Here is a 14,926-nt window from a genome sequence, read left to right as displayed (position 1 = left end):
ATTTATTAATCTGTTCTTTGATTTCTTCCATCAGCATTGTGCATCTTTCAGTATACATGTCATATTCAAGTGTTGTAGATTTTTCCCTAAGTATTTCGTTTTTTGAGGAGTTATAAATGCTATTGTATTTTAAATTTTGTTGTCCATGTATTCATTTTTTTTATATAGAAATACAAATAACTTTTGTATGTTTATCTTTGCCTTTGCTAAACTGCATTATGAGTTCTAGGAGGTGTGTGTGTGTCTGTATGTAACTTGCTTGGGAATTTCTGTGTAGACAATCAGGTTATCTGCAAATAGGGACAGTTTTGTTTTTTCCTTTCCAGGAACAGAGGGGATTTTTTTCTATAACTACTTGAATATATAACAGAGTACCATATTCTGCCCATTGTTGAGTCTAAAATGAAAGAGACATTACATTCTAAATCCTGAAGATACTAGGAGACTATTAGAACTGAGGAGATGGTTGAGGATCCAGGGAGTAATTGAAAATGACACCAACATTTTGTTTCTAAGTAATTGGGTGGATGTGGTACTATTACTTGAGGTTAGAAACTCAGAAATAAAAGCATTTTTGGGAAGTATAATAAGTTCTACTTTGGACATTCTTTTTTTTTTGATGTCTGTGGTATGTTTTTATTGACATGTCCAATAGACATTTGAAGTATGCATTAAGAATTTAGGGGAGGGATTTCCCTGGTGGTGCAGTGGTTAAGAATCTGCCTGCCAATCCAGGGGACATGGGTTTGATCCCTGGCCTGGGAAGATGCCACATACCCAGAGTAGCTAAGCCTGTGTGCCACAGCTACTGAACCTGTGCTCTAGAGCCCGTTAGCAACAACTACTGAAGCCTGTGTACTCTAGGGCCCACGTGCTGCAACTGCTGAGCCTGCTGCAACTACTGAAGCCTGTGCACGTAGAGCCTGTGCTCCGCAACGAGAAGTCACCTCAATGAGAAGCCTGTGCACCACAATGAAGAGTAGCCCCTGCTCACTGCAACTAGAGAAAGCCTGTGTGCAACAACGAAGACCCAATGCAGCCAAATATGAAAAAAAAAAATTAGAAGGGGTTATATTGGAATTCCTACTTTGACATGATAGATGATGCTGTGGGAGAGATTGTATATAGAATGAGTAGAGATTCGAGGAAGAAATGCTAACAAAGGAATAGCACTTAGAGATATCATGGGAGAATGAAAACAATGAAGTCACAGAAACCATAGAAACTTCTCTTTTGTCAAAGTTTTACCTATTTGTCAAGATCATCTTCCAGGCATTATTACCTGTCCAGTCCCATCTCCTTTTTGGTTATTCCCTAATATGTATTTCTATAGCAGTTTCTCCTTCTTCTAGTATAGCATTTACCACACTGCCTTATTGCAGTTTATTGTTTATATATCTATTTCCCTATCAAGTTTTTATGTTCCTTGAAGGCAAGGATTAGATCTTATTCATTGTTGGTTTTCCTGTGTATGGCATAATTCTTAATAACAGTTTGTTTAATTGAATGAAGTAGGAAATTATCAGAGGCTTCTAAGGGGTAGAGTAAGAAAAGAACTGAGAAGAGGCCATTAGATTTGTTGATCCCTGACCATAGGGAAGCTGTTAGGTCTAGAATGGTGAAAAGTGAATGCAGAGTTCTCTGGTCTTCCTTTTCTCAAGTCAGTCTTGCCCTTTCTTACATTCCCTCCCTCATTCCCTAATTCTGTCCCCTTAACTTTTGTCCCTTTGATATATTGTTTCATCATGATAGAAAAGCATTTCTTCCTGGTGACCTGTGAGAATTATACTGTTCTTCCTAATCTAGCTGATGTCCCCTTCTCAGTGAAACTGAATGAATGAATTTCTCTGGTTTTTATCATTGAAGTTTTCTAATATCCAGGCTGATAGTATCTGTAATGTAGTTTTGTTTTAGCATTCAATTTCTATTTGATTGGACTTTATTTTTTCCATTTAAACATATATTTTATTTTTCAGTATAAAACTTTTTTAAAAAATTTATTTATTTTTGGCCGCGTTGCGTCTTTGTTGCTGCACGTGGGCTTTCTCAGTTGCTGCGAGCGGGGGCTACTCTTCCTTGCCGTGTGTGGGCTTCTCACTGCGGTGGCTTCTCTTGTTGTGGAGCATGGGCTCCAGGCACGTGGGCCTCAGTAGTTGTGGCATGTGGGCTTCAGTAGTTGTGGCACATGGGCTCAGTAGTTGTGGCTCATGGGCTCTAGAGTGCAGGCTCAGTAGTTGTGGTGCACGGGCTTAGTTGCTCTGCGGCATGTGGGATCTTCCCGGACCAGGGCTTGAACCCTTGTACCCTGCATTGGCAGGCAGATTCTTAACCACTGTGCCACCAGGGAAGCCCCAGTTTAAAACTTTTTAAGGCATTATAAATATTTATCTCAATGTTTGGAGGTTATTTATCATATGATCCATGTTGTAATCTCTAGGTGTTTATTTACCCATTACACTTTAAATAAATTAAAGTGTCTTCTGTCCCAGAAGTTGAATTTTCATGGAGAGCCAGTAAAATACCAGAGTTTTTACTTTAATTTTTAAATACATGCTATTATTTCAATATCTTCCACATAAGAACTAACTTAAGTGGGAAAAGTTGGTTATATTAAACAAAAGAGCCTTTTTTTATTTTTTTTTTCCAGATTGCAGCAATTCTCCGGAAACGAAAATTAGATTATTATTTACACAAACTGCTCCCTGAGATCCTACAATCTGCTTCATTTCTGACTGCTAATGGGGCCTTGTTTATGGCTTTCTTTTGCATTTTAAGGTTGGTACACATAATCACAACTGGTGGTTAATACAAATTCCTTTGTTGAAACTGAAACAAACAGATGTTTATATAAATGTTGTGCAGGTCTCTGCTTGTGTATTTTTTTTCTCTCTGTGAAATGACATTTATTTATCTCAAAGAACGCTTGTAAAACCAGGAGTTGTGGGCCTCTTGGCCTAAAAATGTAATATATACTTCAAATTATTGCTGTGATTATATAGCAAAAGTGCTTTAATGTATCATACATTTTCTGAGGCCCACTACATTTACTGACTTGTTAATGAGAATTTCTTAACTTTTCAGTTTCATAGATTAGGAATTCAAAGCAACTGTCCATGATATTGCTTAGGTCCGTATGCAGTGAATGGATTTCAAAAGGACTATGAAATGCTCGTGTTTATCTGTAAAATTTCTGGTATATCCTACTGATGAAACTTTTGGTCCTGATGCAGTGCATTATCTGTGTCACATGCTTCATACAATATACATGCAGTTAGAATTCAGTTTTTAGTGCTATGATATACTTAGCCTGTTTATTATATGTTTACTTTTTATCTTTTCCCCCACACATTGTTGAAACCCAAACTAGTTTATTTAATTTGTCAAGTTTAAATACTAACTTTACATTTTATTACTATTAATGTTCCCCAGTTAGTATTACCCAAAATAATTCTGCAGGTAAATTTTAACTGCAATTAGAAATATAATTTCCGCTTGCGAGAACACCAGAATCACAACTAGCTGCTGGACAATCATTGACAGAAAGACACTGGAACGCACCAAAAAAGATACCCCCCATCCAAAGACAAAGGAGAAGCCACAATGAGACGGTAGGAGGGGCGCAGTCACAGTAAAATCAAATCCCATAACTGCCGGGTGGGTGACTCACAGACTGGAGAACCCTTATACCACAGAAGTCCACCCACTGGCATGAAGGTACTGAGCCCCACGTCAGGCTTCCCAACCTGGGAGTCTGGCAACGGGAGGAGGAATTCCTAGAGAATCAGACTTTGAAGGCTAGTGGGATTTGATTGCAGGACTTCGACAGGACTGGGGGAAACAGACTCCACTCTTGGAGGGCACACACAAAGTAGTGTGTGCATGGGGACCCAGGGGAAGGAGCAGTGAACCCATAGGAGACTGAATCAGACCTACCTGCTAGTGTTGGAGGGTCTCCAGCAGAGGCAGGCAGTGGCTGTGTCTCACTGTGGGGAAAAGGACACTGGCAGCGGAAGTTCTGGGAAGTACTCCTTGGTGTGAGCCCTCCCAGAGTCTGCCACTAGCCCCACCAAAGAGCCCGGGTAGGCTCCAGTGTTGGGTTACCTCAGGCCAAACAACCAACATGGAGGGTACCCAGCCCCACCCATCAGCAGTCAAACGGATTAAAGTTTTACTGAGCTCTGCCCACAAGAGCAAAGGTCAGCTCTACCCACCACCAGTCCATTCCATCAGGAAACTTGCACAAGCCTCTTAAATAGCCTCATCCACCAGAGGGCAGACAGCAGAAGCTAAAAGAACTACAATCCTGCAGCCTGTGGAACAAAAACCACATTCACAGGAAGATAGACAAGATGAAAAGGCAGAGGGCTATGTACCAGATGAAGGAACAAGATAAAACCCCAGAAAAACAACTAAATGAAGCGAAGATAGGCAACCTTCCAGAAAAAGAATTCAGAATAATGATAGTGAAGATAATCCAGGACCTTGGAAAAAGAATGGAGGCAAAGATCGAGAAGATGCAAGAAATGTTTAACAAAGACTTAGAAGAATTAAAGAACAAACAAACAGAGATGAACAATACAATAACTGAAATGAAAACTACACTAGAAGGAATCAATAGCAGAATAACTGAGGCAGAAGAACGGATAAGTGACTTGGAAGACAGAAAGGTGGAATTCACTGCTGCAGAAGAGAATAAAGAAAGAATGAAAAGAAATGAAGACAGCCTAAGAGACCTCTGGTACAACATTAAATGCAACAACATTCACATCATAGGGGTCCCAGAAGGAGAAGAGAGAGAGAAAGGACCAGAGAAAATATTTGAAGAGACTATAATTGAAAACTTCCTTAACATGGGAAAGGAAATAGCCACCCAAGTCCACGAAGCGCAGAGAGTCCCAGACAGGATAAACCTAAGGAGAAACACGCCGAGACACATACTAATCAAACTGACAAAAATTAAAGACAAAGAAAAATTATTGAAAGTAGCAAGGGAAAAATGACAAATAACATACAAGGGAACTCCCATAAGATTAACAGCTGATTTCTTAGCAGAAACTCTACAAACCAGGAGGGAGTGGCATGATTAAGTGATGAAAGGGAAGAACCTACAACCAAGATTACTCTACCCGGCAAGGATCACATTCAGATTCAATGGAGAAATCTAAAGCTTTACAGACAAGCAATAGCTAAGAGAACTCAGCACCACCAAAACAGCTCTACAACAAATGCTAAAGGAACTTCTCTAAGTGGGAAACACAAGAGAAGAAAAGGACCTACAAAACCAAATGCAAAACAATTCAGAAAATGGTAATAGGAACATACATACTGATAATTACCTTAAACGTGAATGGATTAAATGTTCCAACCAAAAGACACAGGCTCACTGAATGGATACAAAAAGAAGACCCATATATATGCTGTCTACAAGAGACCCACATCAGACCTAGGGACACATACAGACTGAAAGTGAGGGGATGGAAAAAGATATTCCATGCAAATGGAAATCAAAAGAAAGCTGGAGTAGCAATACTCATGTCAGATAAAATAGACTTTAAAATAAAGAGACAAGGAAGGACACTACATAATGATCAAGGGATCAATCCAAGAAGATACAATTATATATGCACCCAACATAAGAGCACCTCAATACATAAGGCAACTGCTAACAGCTCTAAAAGGAAATCGACCGTAACAGAATAATAGTGGGGGACTTTAACACCTCACTTACACCAATGGACAGATCATCCAAAATGAAAATAAGGAAATAAGGAAAATAAGGAAACAGAAGCTTTAAATGACACAGTAGACCAGAAAGGTTTAATTAATATTTATAGGACATTCCATCCAGAAACAGCAGATTACACTTTCTTTTCAAGTGCACATGGAACATTCTCCAGGATAGATCACATCTTGGGTCACAAATCCAGCCTCAGTAAATTTAAGAAAATTGAAATCATATCAAGCATCTTTTCTGACCACAACGCTATGAGATTAGAAATGAATTACAGGGAAAAAACTGTAAAAACACAAACATGTGGAGGCTAAACAATATGTTACTAAATAACCAAGAGATCACCGAAGATATCAAAGAGGAAATCAAAAAAATACCTAGAGACAAATGACAATGAAGATATGATGATCCAAAACCTATGAGATACAGCAAAAGGAGTTCTAAGAGGTAAGTTTATAGCTGTACAAGCCTACCTCAAGAAACAAAAAAAATCTCAAAGAATCCAACCTTACACCTAAAGGAACTAGAGAAAGAAGAACAAACAAAATGCAAAGTTAGCAGAAGGAAAGAAATCATAAAGATCAGAGCAGAAATAAATGAAATAGAAACAAAGAAAACCATAGCAAAGATCAATAAAACTAAAAGCTGGTTCTTTGAGAAGATAAACAAAATTGATAAACCATCAGCCAGACTCATCAAGAAAAAGAGGGAGAGGACTCAAATCAATAAAATTAAAAATGAAAAAGGAGAAGTTACAACAGACACTGCAGAAATACAAAGCATCCTAAGAGACTACTACAAGCAACTGTATGCTGATATAATGGACAACCTGAAAGAAATGGACAAATTCTTAGAAAGGTATAACCTTCCAAGACTGAACCAGGAAGAAATAGAAAATATGAACAGACCAATCACAAGCACTGAAATTGAAACTGTGATTAAAAATCTTCCAAAAAACAAAAGTCCAGGACCAGATTGCTTCACACGTGAATTCTATCAAACATTTCGAGAAGAGCTAACACCCATGCTTCTCAAACTCTTCCAAAAAATTGCAGAGGAAGGAATACTCCCAAACTCATTCTATGAGGCCACCATCACCCTGATACCAAAACCAGACAAAGATACTACCAAAAAAGAAAATTACAGACCAATATCACTGATGAATATAGATGCAAAAATCCTCAACAAAATACTAGCAAACAGAATCCAGCAACACATTAAAAAGATCATACACCATGATCAAGTGGGATTTATCCCAGGGATGCAAGGATTCTTCAATATACGCAAATCAATCAATGTGATACACCATATTAACAAATTGAAGGATAAAAACCGTATGATCATCTCAATAGATGCAGAAAAAGCTTTTGCCAAAATTCAACACCCATTTATGATAAAAACTCTCCAGAAAGTGGGCATGGAGGGAACGTACCTCAACATAATAAAGGCCATATACGACAAACCCACAGCAAACATCATTCTCAGTGGTGAAAAACTGAAAGCATTTCCTCTAAGACCAGGAACAAGACAAGGATGTCCACTCTCACCACTATTATTCAACATAGTTTTGGAAGTCCTAGCCATGGCAGTCAGAGAAGAAAAAGAAATACAAATTGGAAAAGAAGAAGTAAAACTGTCACTGTTCGCAGATGATATGATACTATACATAGAGAATCCTAAAGATGCCACCAGAAAACTACCAGAGCTAATCAATGAATTTGGTAAAGTTGCAGGATACAAAATTAATGCACAGAAATCTCTTGCATTCCTATGCACTAATGAAAAATCTGAAAGAGAAATTAAGGGAACACTCCCATTTACCATTGCAACAAAAAGAATAAAATACCTAGGAAGAAACCTACCTAGGGAGACAAAATAGACAAAAGACTTGTATGCAGAAAACTATAAGACACTGATGAAAGAAATTAAAGATGATACCAACAGATGGAGAGATATACCATGTTCTTGGAGTGGAAGAATCAATATTGTGAAAATGACTGTACTACCCAAAGCAATCTACAGATTCAATGCTATTCGTATGAAATTACCAATGGCATTTTTTATGGAACTAGAGCAAAAAATCTTAAAATTTGTATGGAGACACAAAAGACCCTGAATAGCCAAAGCAATCTTGAGGGAAAAAAATTGAGATGGAGGAATCAGACTCTGGGACTTCAGACTATACTACAAAGCTACAATAATCAAGACAATATGATACTGGCACAGAAACAGATACGTAGATCAATGGAACAAGATAGAAAGCCCAGAGATATATCCATGCACCTATGGTCAACTAATCTATGACAAAGGAAGCAAGCATATACAATGGAGAAAAGACAGTCTCTTCAAAAAGTGGTGTTGGGAAAACTCGACAGCTACATGTAAAAGAATGAAATTAGAACACTCCCTAACACCGTACACCGAAATAAACTCAAAATGGATTCGAGACCTGAATGTAAGACCGGACACTATAAAACTGTTAGAGGAAAACATAGGAAGAATACTCCTTGACGTAAATTACAGCAAGATCTTTTTTGATCAGCCTCCTAGAGTCATGGAAGTAAAAGCAAAAATAAACAAATGGGATCTAATGTAACTTCAAAGCTTTTGCCCAGCAAGTGAAACCATAAACAAGACAAAAAGACAACCCTCAGAATGGGATAAAATACTTGCGAACGAATCAATGGAGAAAAGATTAATCTCCAAAACATATAAACAGCTCATGCAGCTCAATATTAAAAAAAAATCAACCCAATCCAAAAATGGGCAGAAGACCTAAGTAAACATTTCTCCAAAGAAGACATACAGATGGCCAAGAAGCACATGAAAAGCTTCTCAACATCACTAATTATTAGAGAAATGCAAATCAAAACTACAGTGAGGTATCACCTCACACCAGTTAGAATGGGCATCATCAGAAAAATCTACAAACAACAAATGCTGGAGAGGGTGTGGAGATAAGGGAACCCTCTTGCACTGTTGGTGGGAATATAAATTGATACAGCCACCATGGAGATCAGTATGGAGGTTCCTTAAAAAACTAAAAATAGAACTACCATATGACTCAGCAATCCCACTACTGGGCATATACTCAGAGAAAACCATAATTCAAAAAGACACATGCACCCCAATGTTCACTGCAGCACTATTTACAATAGCCAGGTCGTGGAAGCAACCTAAATGCCCACTGACAGACGAATGGATAAAGAAGATGTGGTACATATATACAATGGAATATTACTCAGCCATAAAAAGGAACGAAATTGGGTCATTTGTTGAGACATGGATGGATCTAGAGACTGTCATACAGAGTGAAGTAAGTCAGAAAGAGAAAAACAAATATCGTATATTAATGCATATGTGTGGAACCTAGAAAAATGGTACAGATGAACTGGTTTGCAGGGCAGAAATTGAGACACAGATGTAGAGAACAAACATATGGACACCAAAGGGGGAAAGCAGCGGGGGGAGTGAGGGTAGTGGTATGATGAATTGGGAAATTGGGGTTGACATGTATTCACTGATGTGTATTAAACTGATTACTAATAAGGAAAAAAATGCTCATAATTTAATAAGAACAATATTTCTTCCTTTCTGAATTCTTATACCTTGTATTTATTTTTCTTGCATTATTGTACTTGCTAAGATCTCCAGTACAGTGTTAAGTAGAGGTGGGAATTATGGGGAGCTATGAATCATTCTCAGTCTAAAAGTGAAAGCTTTTTTTTTTTTTTTTTGCGGTATGCGGGCCTCTCACTGTTGTGGCCTCTCCCATTGCGGAGCACAGGCTCCGGACGTGCAGGCTCAGTGGCCATGACTCACGGGCCTAGCTGCTCCACAGCATGTGAGAGCTTCCCGGACCGGGGCACGAACCCATGTCCCCTGCATCAGCAGGTGGTCTCTCAACCGCTGCACCACCAGCGAAGCCCTAAAAGTGAAAGCTTTTAATGTTTTACCAAACTAGTTTTTTGTATATAGGGAATAATAAATTGAATAATAATTTTATCCTTTTTTTTTTAAAAAAAGAAATATAATTTCTAAATGTTTTCTATAGATTTTTGCCTTAAGAACATTAATATTTATAAACTTTTAGTAATTGATAAAGTGTATACTATTGAATAAGTCATGCCTTTAAATTGACCTGAAAAATCTGTGTAAGAAACTCTTTACCACGTAGTCTCTGGAAAGTTTCTAGTGCTTGTTAAAACTCTAAAAATAGAGTTATAAGATAATTAGATTTTAAAAATTGCAATAATAATAAATTGGTCTTGCAGCATATTTATGTTCTATGAAGCTTTTGGTTAAGTTTTGGAGACATAAAATACTTATAATAAGGTAACATCTGTGTTTCTCCTATAACTGACTCACTCAATTATTTTCCTTTAATGTTTATATTCAGTAACTTGTTAAGTTCTTTGTGTATTTTATGTTGGAGGGAGAATCACTTCCAGTTTTCTTAGGCAGAAAGTTTCTGATGTCCATTGCAGAAATACCCATGTTATATGTATGTTTTCTAATATTTTTAAAGCTAAGCTTCAGTTAAAAAGAAAATTTCATCTGATTTTTTATCCTTATCTGTATGTACATAGCATATATTTTTTCCTGTAATACATCATTTAGCAGTTGACCAACTTTGTTCAGATAATTTCTTATAATTTTTTGTTTCTCCCTTTCTTAGGAACAAATTGTCTTTGAAAGGAAAAAAGAATCTTCCTAATATCTCCAGATTTCTTTTTTTTTTCTCTTTAAAAACCCAACCCAATGGCGTTTATAATTTGTGAGACAGTATGCAGATTCTTTCTCCCAAGGGATATATTCTAGTAAATAAGAAATTTTATATACACATATAAGTAAAAAATGTAAAATTCTTTAGTAAGGGATGTAAGAAAAAACTTACCCAGGGTTGTAGAAGGAAAGAATGAGAGACATTTTTTGAATATCTATCATGTATTAAAAAATAGTAATAGTTGAAAAAAAATGATACAGATGAACCTATATACAAAACAGAAATAGACCCACAGACATAGAAAACAAATTTATGGTTACCAAAGGGGAAGGGTGGGGGGTAAATTAGGAGTTTGGATTAACATACACACACACTACTATATATAAAATAGATAATCAACAAGGACCTACTGTGTAGCACAGCAAACTATACTCAATAGTTTGTAATAGCCTATAAGGGAAAAGAATCTGAAAAGAAAAGAAAAAAATATATATATAACTGAATCTCTTTGCTATATACCTGAAACTAACACAACATTGTAAATCAGCTATACTTCAATAAAAAAAGAGCCATAGGGCTTCCCTGGTGGCGCAGTGGTTGAGAGTCTGCCTGCTGATGCAGGGGACACGGGTTCGTGCCCCGGTCCGGGAAGATCCCACATGCTGCGGAGCGGCTGGGCCCATGAGCCATGGCCGTTGAGCCTGCGTGTCCGGAGCCTGTGCTCCGCAACGGGAGAGGCCACAACAGTGAGAGGCCCCCGTACAGCAAAAACAAACAAACAAAAAAAAGAGCCATAATGAAAAAATAGTAGCAGTGATAACAATAGTAATAATGGTAATAATAGCTAACATTTTCTGAGTACTTCCTATGTGTCATGCATGGTGCTGGGAAATACCTCATGTAGCCATCATAACAACTCTATGAGATAGGTAATATATTTATTCCCGTTTGGTAGATAGGAAATTGAGAACATAGAAGGTTTGCAGAGTCAACAATGTTGGATCCAGGGACTGTCTGAATGAGTATAACAGATTAAATTATTGGAAGGAGAGATACCTATTAGTTTGCTATTGTAGTAGCCTGAAGAAGAGATGGTGAGGGACATAACTGAGGCAAGGGCAGTAGGTTGGAGAGGAATTTGAGAGATAAATTGTACATGGAAGTATTTAAGGGGATGATTTCATGTATGGGATATGGAAGAAGGTGAAGCCAAGGATGTCTCAAAGTGTCACACATAGGTGGATAAGTAGTTGTTGATATCATTAACCTAGGAAAAGAGAGGAGAAAGAACAGGTTCATGGAGATGAGGGAGAAAGATCATGAGTTTGGTTTTGGACATGCTGAATTTGAGGTGCTGTGGGACATTTAGATAGAGGGTGAACTGAGAAGGGGAACTTCTATGTGTAATAACTGAAATGACTGACTAGAAATTTCATATAATCATTCCAAATTTCAATTTCAGGAAGATACTTGGAAAATTCTACTCATGGAGTCCCGGCTTTGGTGCCGCTTTGCCAGCTTCTTATGTGGCCATTCTAATTGAGAGAAAAAGCAGGTAAACTTTTACATACCTACATATTTAATAGAACTGATTTACTGTCCACCATCACAACTAGAGATTTTTTTTTTTTTTTTTTTTTTTTGCTTACTGTTTATCATGGTCCAGGAAGGAGAAATATTACTACATATATTTTTCAGTCTTACAAATATTGGGCTGGCCAAAAAGTTTGTTTGGTTAGGGAATATGTTGTTCAATACAGTTCTTGGTGAAAATGAAAAATGTCTTTTATTTTTACTTAAAACTGAACGAACTTTTTGGCCAACCCAATATTTGATGGAAAATTTAATTTTATACTTATATTATTTAAGTTTTTAAGCCTATAAAAAATAAAGGTTGACATTATATACTAACAATGCCCATTAGTCTTTGTTTACTAAAAAATTAGAGGGTTCTCTGATGTGTCAAACTAAAACATGGCTTGCGTAAATTCTAATTAAAGATCTTTTCCATAAGTGCAATACAATTATCACAGCTAAGAAAATAACAGTAGTTTTCTTTTATCATTTAGATCTGTAATTTGCTTCGGGCTCATTAACCTCTATTAAATCAATTATTATTTTTAAGATATCTTCTCATTTAAAAAAATTTTCATTTTTATCAACTTGAAAATGTTCCACGTAGAACAGTAAGATTTCTACAAAATGCTACAAACTGTTATATAAGTTTTTCAGTCAGGTAAACTGATGAAGTTAAACATTTTGCATAAAAGAATATTTGCCATTTCAGGGATAATTATTTTTATTGTTGAGAACTGCTTTGATTCCATCTTTATCCCAGAGAATAAAGATACGGTCATGTATATTAATCAAGATGGGATCATCTTTCAGTTTATGAAGATGTTTGTTATAATCATCGATCCCCTAGTAAGACTATAGATAGATCTTGTTAGGTGACTAAATATTTACTTAAACCACCTGAAGCCATTTTAATGCATTCTTGTAAATGTAATAGTATCTATAAATTTTTGTGATTCTCTGTTTGATGATACTTTTAGATTATTAAAATTACTAAAATCAAAGGATGTTATAACCCCAGGAAAATCGTCAGTATTGCTAGAAACATAGGTTACCCCACCTGAGAGGACAGTACAGAATAGTTGTTAAAAAGTGTGGATTCTGGAGCTATAAAATCTGTCTTGGGAGACTGGCTCCGCCACTTACTGTGTGACGTCTATGGCTTATTCCTTACTTGAAAAATGGAGGTAGTGATAATCTACTCACATGGTTATTCAGAGAATTAAGTGAGTTACATATGTAAGCATGCTTAGAAGAGTGCCTGACACATGGTAAGTGTGTTAAGTATTTTTATTGGTTTTTTGCCCGTAAGTAATGAGAGCCTTGTCCTGGTGATTGTAACTTTCTGATCAATTTAAAAATCTAAATATTGGTTTTGGAAATATGATTTCAAAGTATGTACTCATATATGGAACTTTAAAGATGCTTTAAATGAAGTTTGCTTTAATTTATTTTTTAGCACTTGAATAATAAGGTGGCATTTTTGAAGTTATTTGTCTACTTTTCAACAGGAAATGTTGAAATGAACACCTGTGTAACAATCACCTAGAGTCAACAGTTGTTAACATTTTACCTTTTTTTTTTTTTTTTTTTGCGTTGTGCGGGCCTCTCACTGTTGTGGCCTCTCCCATTGTGGAGCACAGGCTCCGGACGCACAGGCTCAGCGGCCATGGCTCACGGGCCCAGCCGCTCTGCGGCATGTGGGATCCTCCCGGACCGGGGCACAAACCCGTGTCCCCTGCTTCGGCAGGCGGACTCTCAACCACTGCGCCACCAGGGAAGCCCCAACATTTTACCATTTTTACTTTATTTGTATGTGATTATACGTCTATGTATGTGTGGTATTGTGTGTGTGTATGAACCATATAGAAGTACATTGTAGACATCATGACATTTTACTCCTAAATACTTTAGAATGCATGTTCTAAAATAAGGGTACTTTCCTACATAATTACAACACTATTATCACACATAAGAAAATTAGCAGTCATTCCTGATTACCATCTTGTCCATATTGTCCTAAAATGCTTTTTTTTTTGTGGTACGCGGGCCTCTCACTGTTGTGGCCTCTCCCGTTGCGGAGCACAGGCTCCGGACGCTCAGACTCAGCAGCCATGGCCCACGGGCCTAGCCGCTCCGCAGCATGTGGGATCTTCCCGGACCGGGGCATGAACCCGTGTCCCCTGCATTGGCAGGCGGACTCTTAACCACTGCGCCACCAGGGAAGCCCTAAAATGCCTTATTTTGAACCAGAATCTAGTCACAGTTGATGTATGGTGTTATATTTCTTTATTTCCTCTTAATGTAGTTTAACCTCCCCCTTTTCTCCCCCACAGCGTTGACTTACTGACGTGACCACGGCAGTGGTCTTGTTGTGTGTAAAACATTTCTGGTTTTGCCTGAAATTGTTCCTCATGGAATTGTTTAATTGGTATTTCCTGTAAACTTGAAGTTCAGTGAAAGACTTGATTAGATTTGGATTAAACATTCTTGGTAAGAATTTACTTCATAGATGATGCTGAGGCCATCAGATGGTCCATAGTTCTAAGTAGTTCAAAGTTTGAATATGTGATTAAAGTGGTAATTGCCAGATCTTTCCAATGAATCTGTTATTTCTGGTTAATTAGATGAATAGATTTCCTGACATTCCACAACCCTTGCTTGGCTGGAATGAACCTCAGTTGATTGTGACATCACTGTTTGTGAAATTGGCTAGTTATGTGTGTGTGTATTCTTTATCAAGTTTAGTTATCAGTCTCATATTTACCTTATAAAATATTTCACAAGTTTTCATTTTTCCCCCCTTTCTCTGGTATAGTTTAAGTAACAGTGAATTTTCTGGCCTTTGAGTATTTGGTCTATTCCTCTGTGAAACCTCCTGGCCATGGTGACTC

At 37.3% G+C, this 14,926-nt stretch overlaps 1 protein-coding gene across 2 annotated transcripts in view; it reads left to right on the top strand.

Moving 5' to 3' along the window:
• TMEM135 (transmembrane protein 135) overlaps positions 1–14,926 on the top strand; it is a 245,819-nt gene that overhangs the window by 32,984 nt on the left and 197,909 nt on the right. For both annotated transcript variants that reach the window (XM_082627651.1, XM_082627650.1), the window contains exons 2-3: positions 2,648–2,775; positions 11,920–12,012. In XM_082627651.1, coding sequence (XP_082483777.1) covers positions 2,648–2,775; positions 11,920–12,012 — 221 coding nt within the window. The remainder of the gene's footprint in view (positions 1–2,647; positions 2,776–11,919; positions 12,013–14,926) is intronic.

The sequence above is a fragment of the Mesoplodon mirus genome (assembly GCF_964341445.2).
Source record: "Mesoplodon mirus genome assembly, chromosome: 7".
Lineage (NCBI taxonomy): Eukaryota > Metazoa > Chordata > Mammalia > Artiodactyla > Ziphiidae > Mesoplodon > Mesoplodon mirus.
Note: the sequence above shows the minus strand (reverse complement) of the source record. Positions and strands in the feature narration are given on the sequence as shown.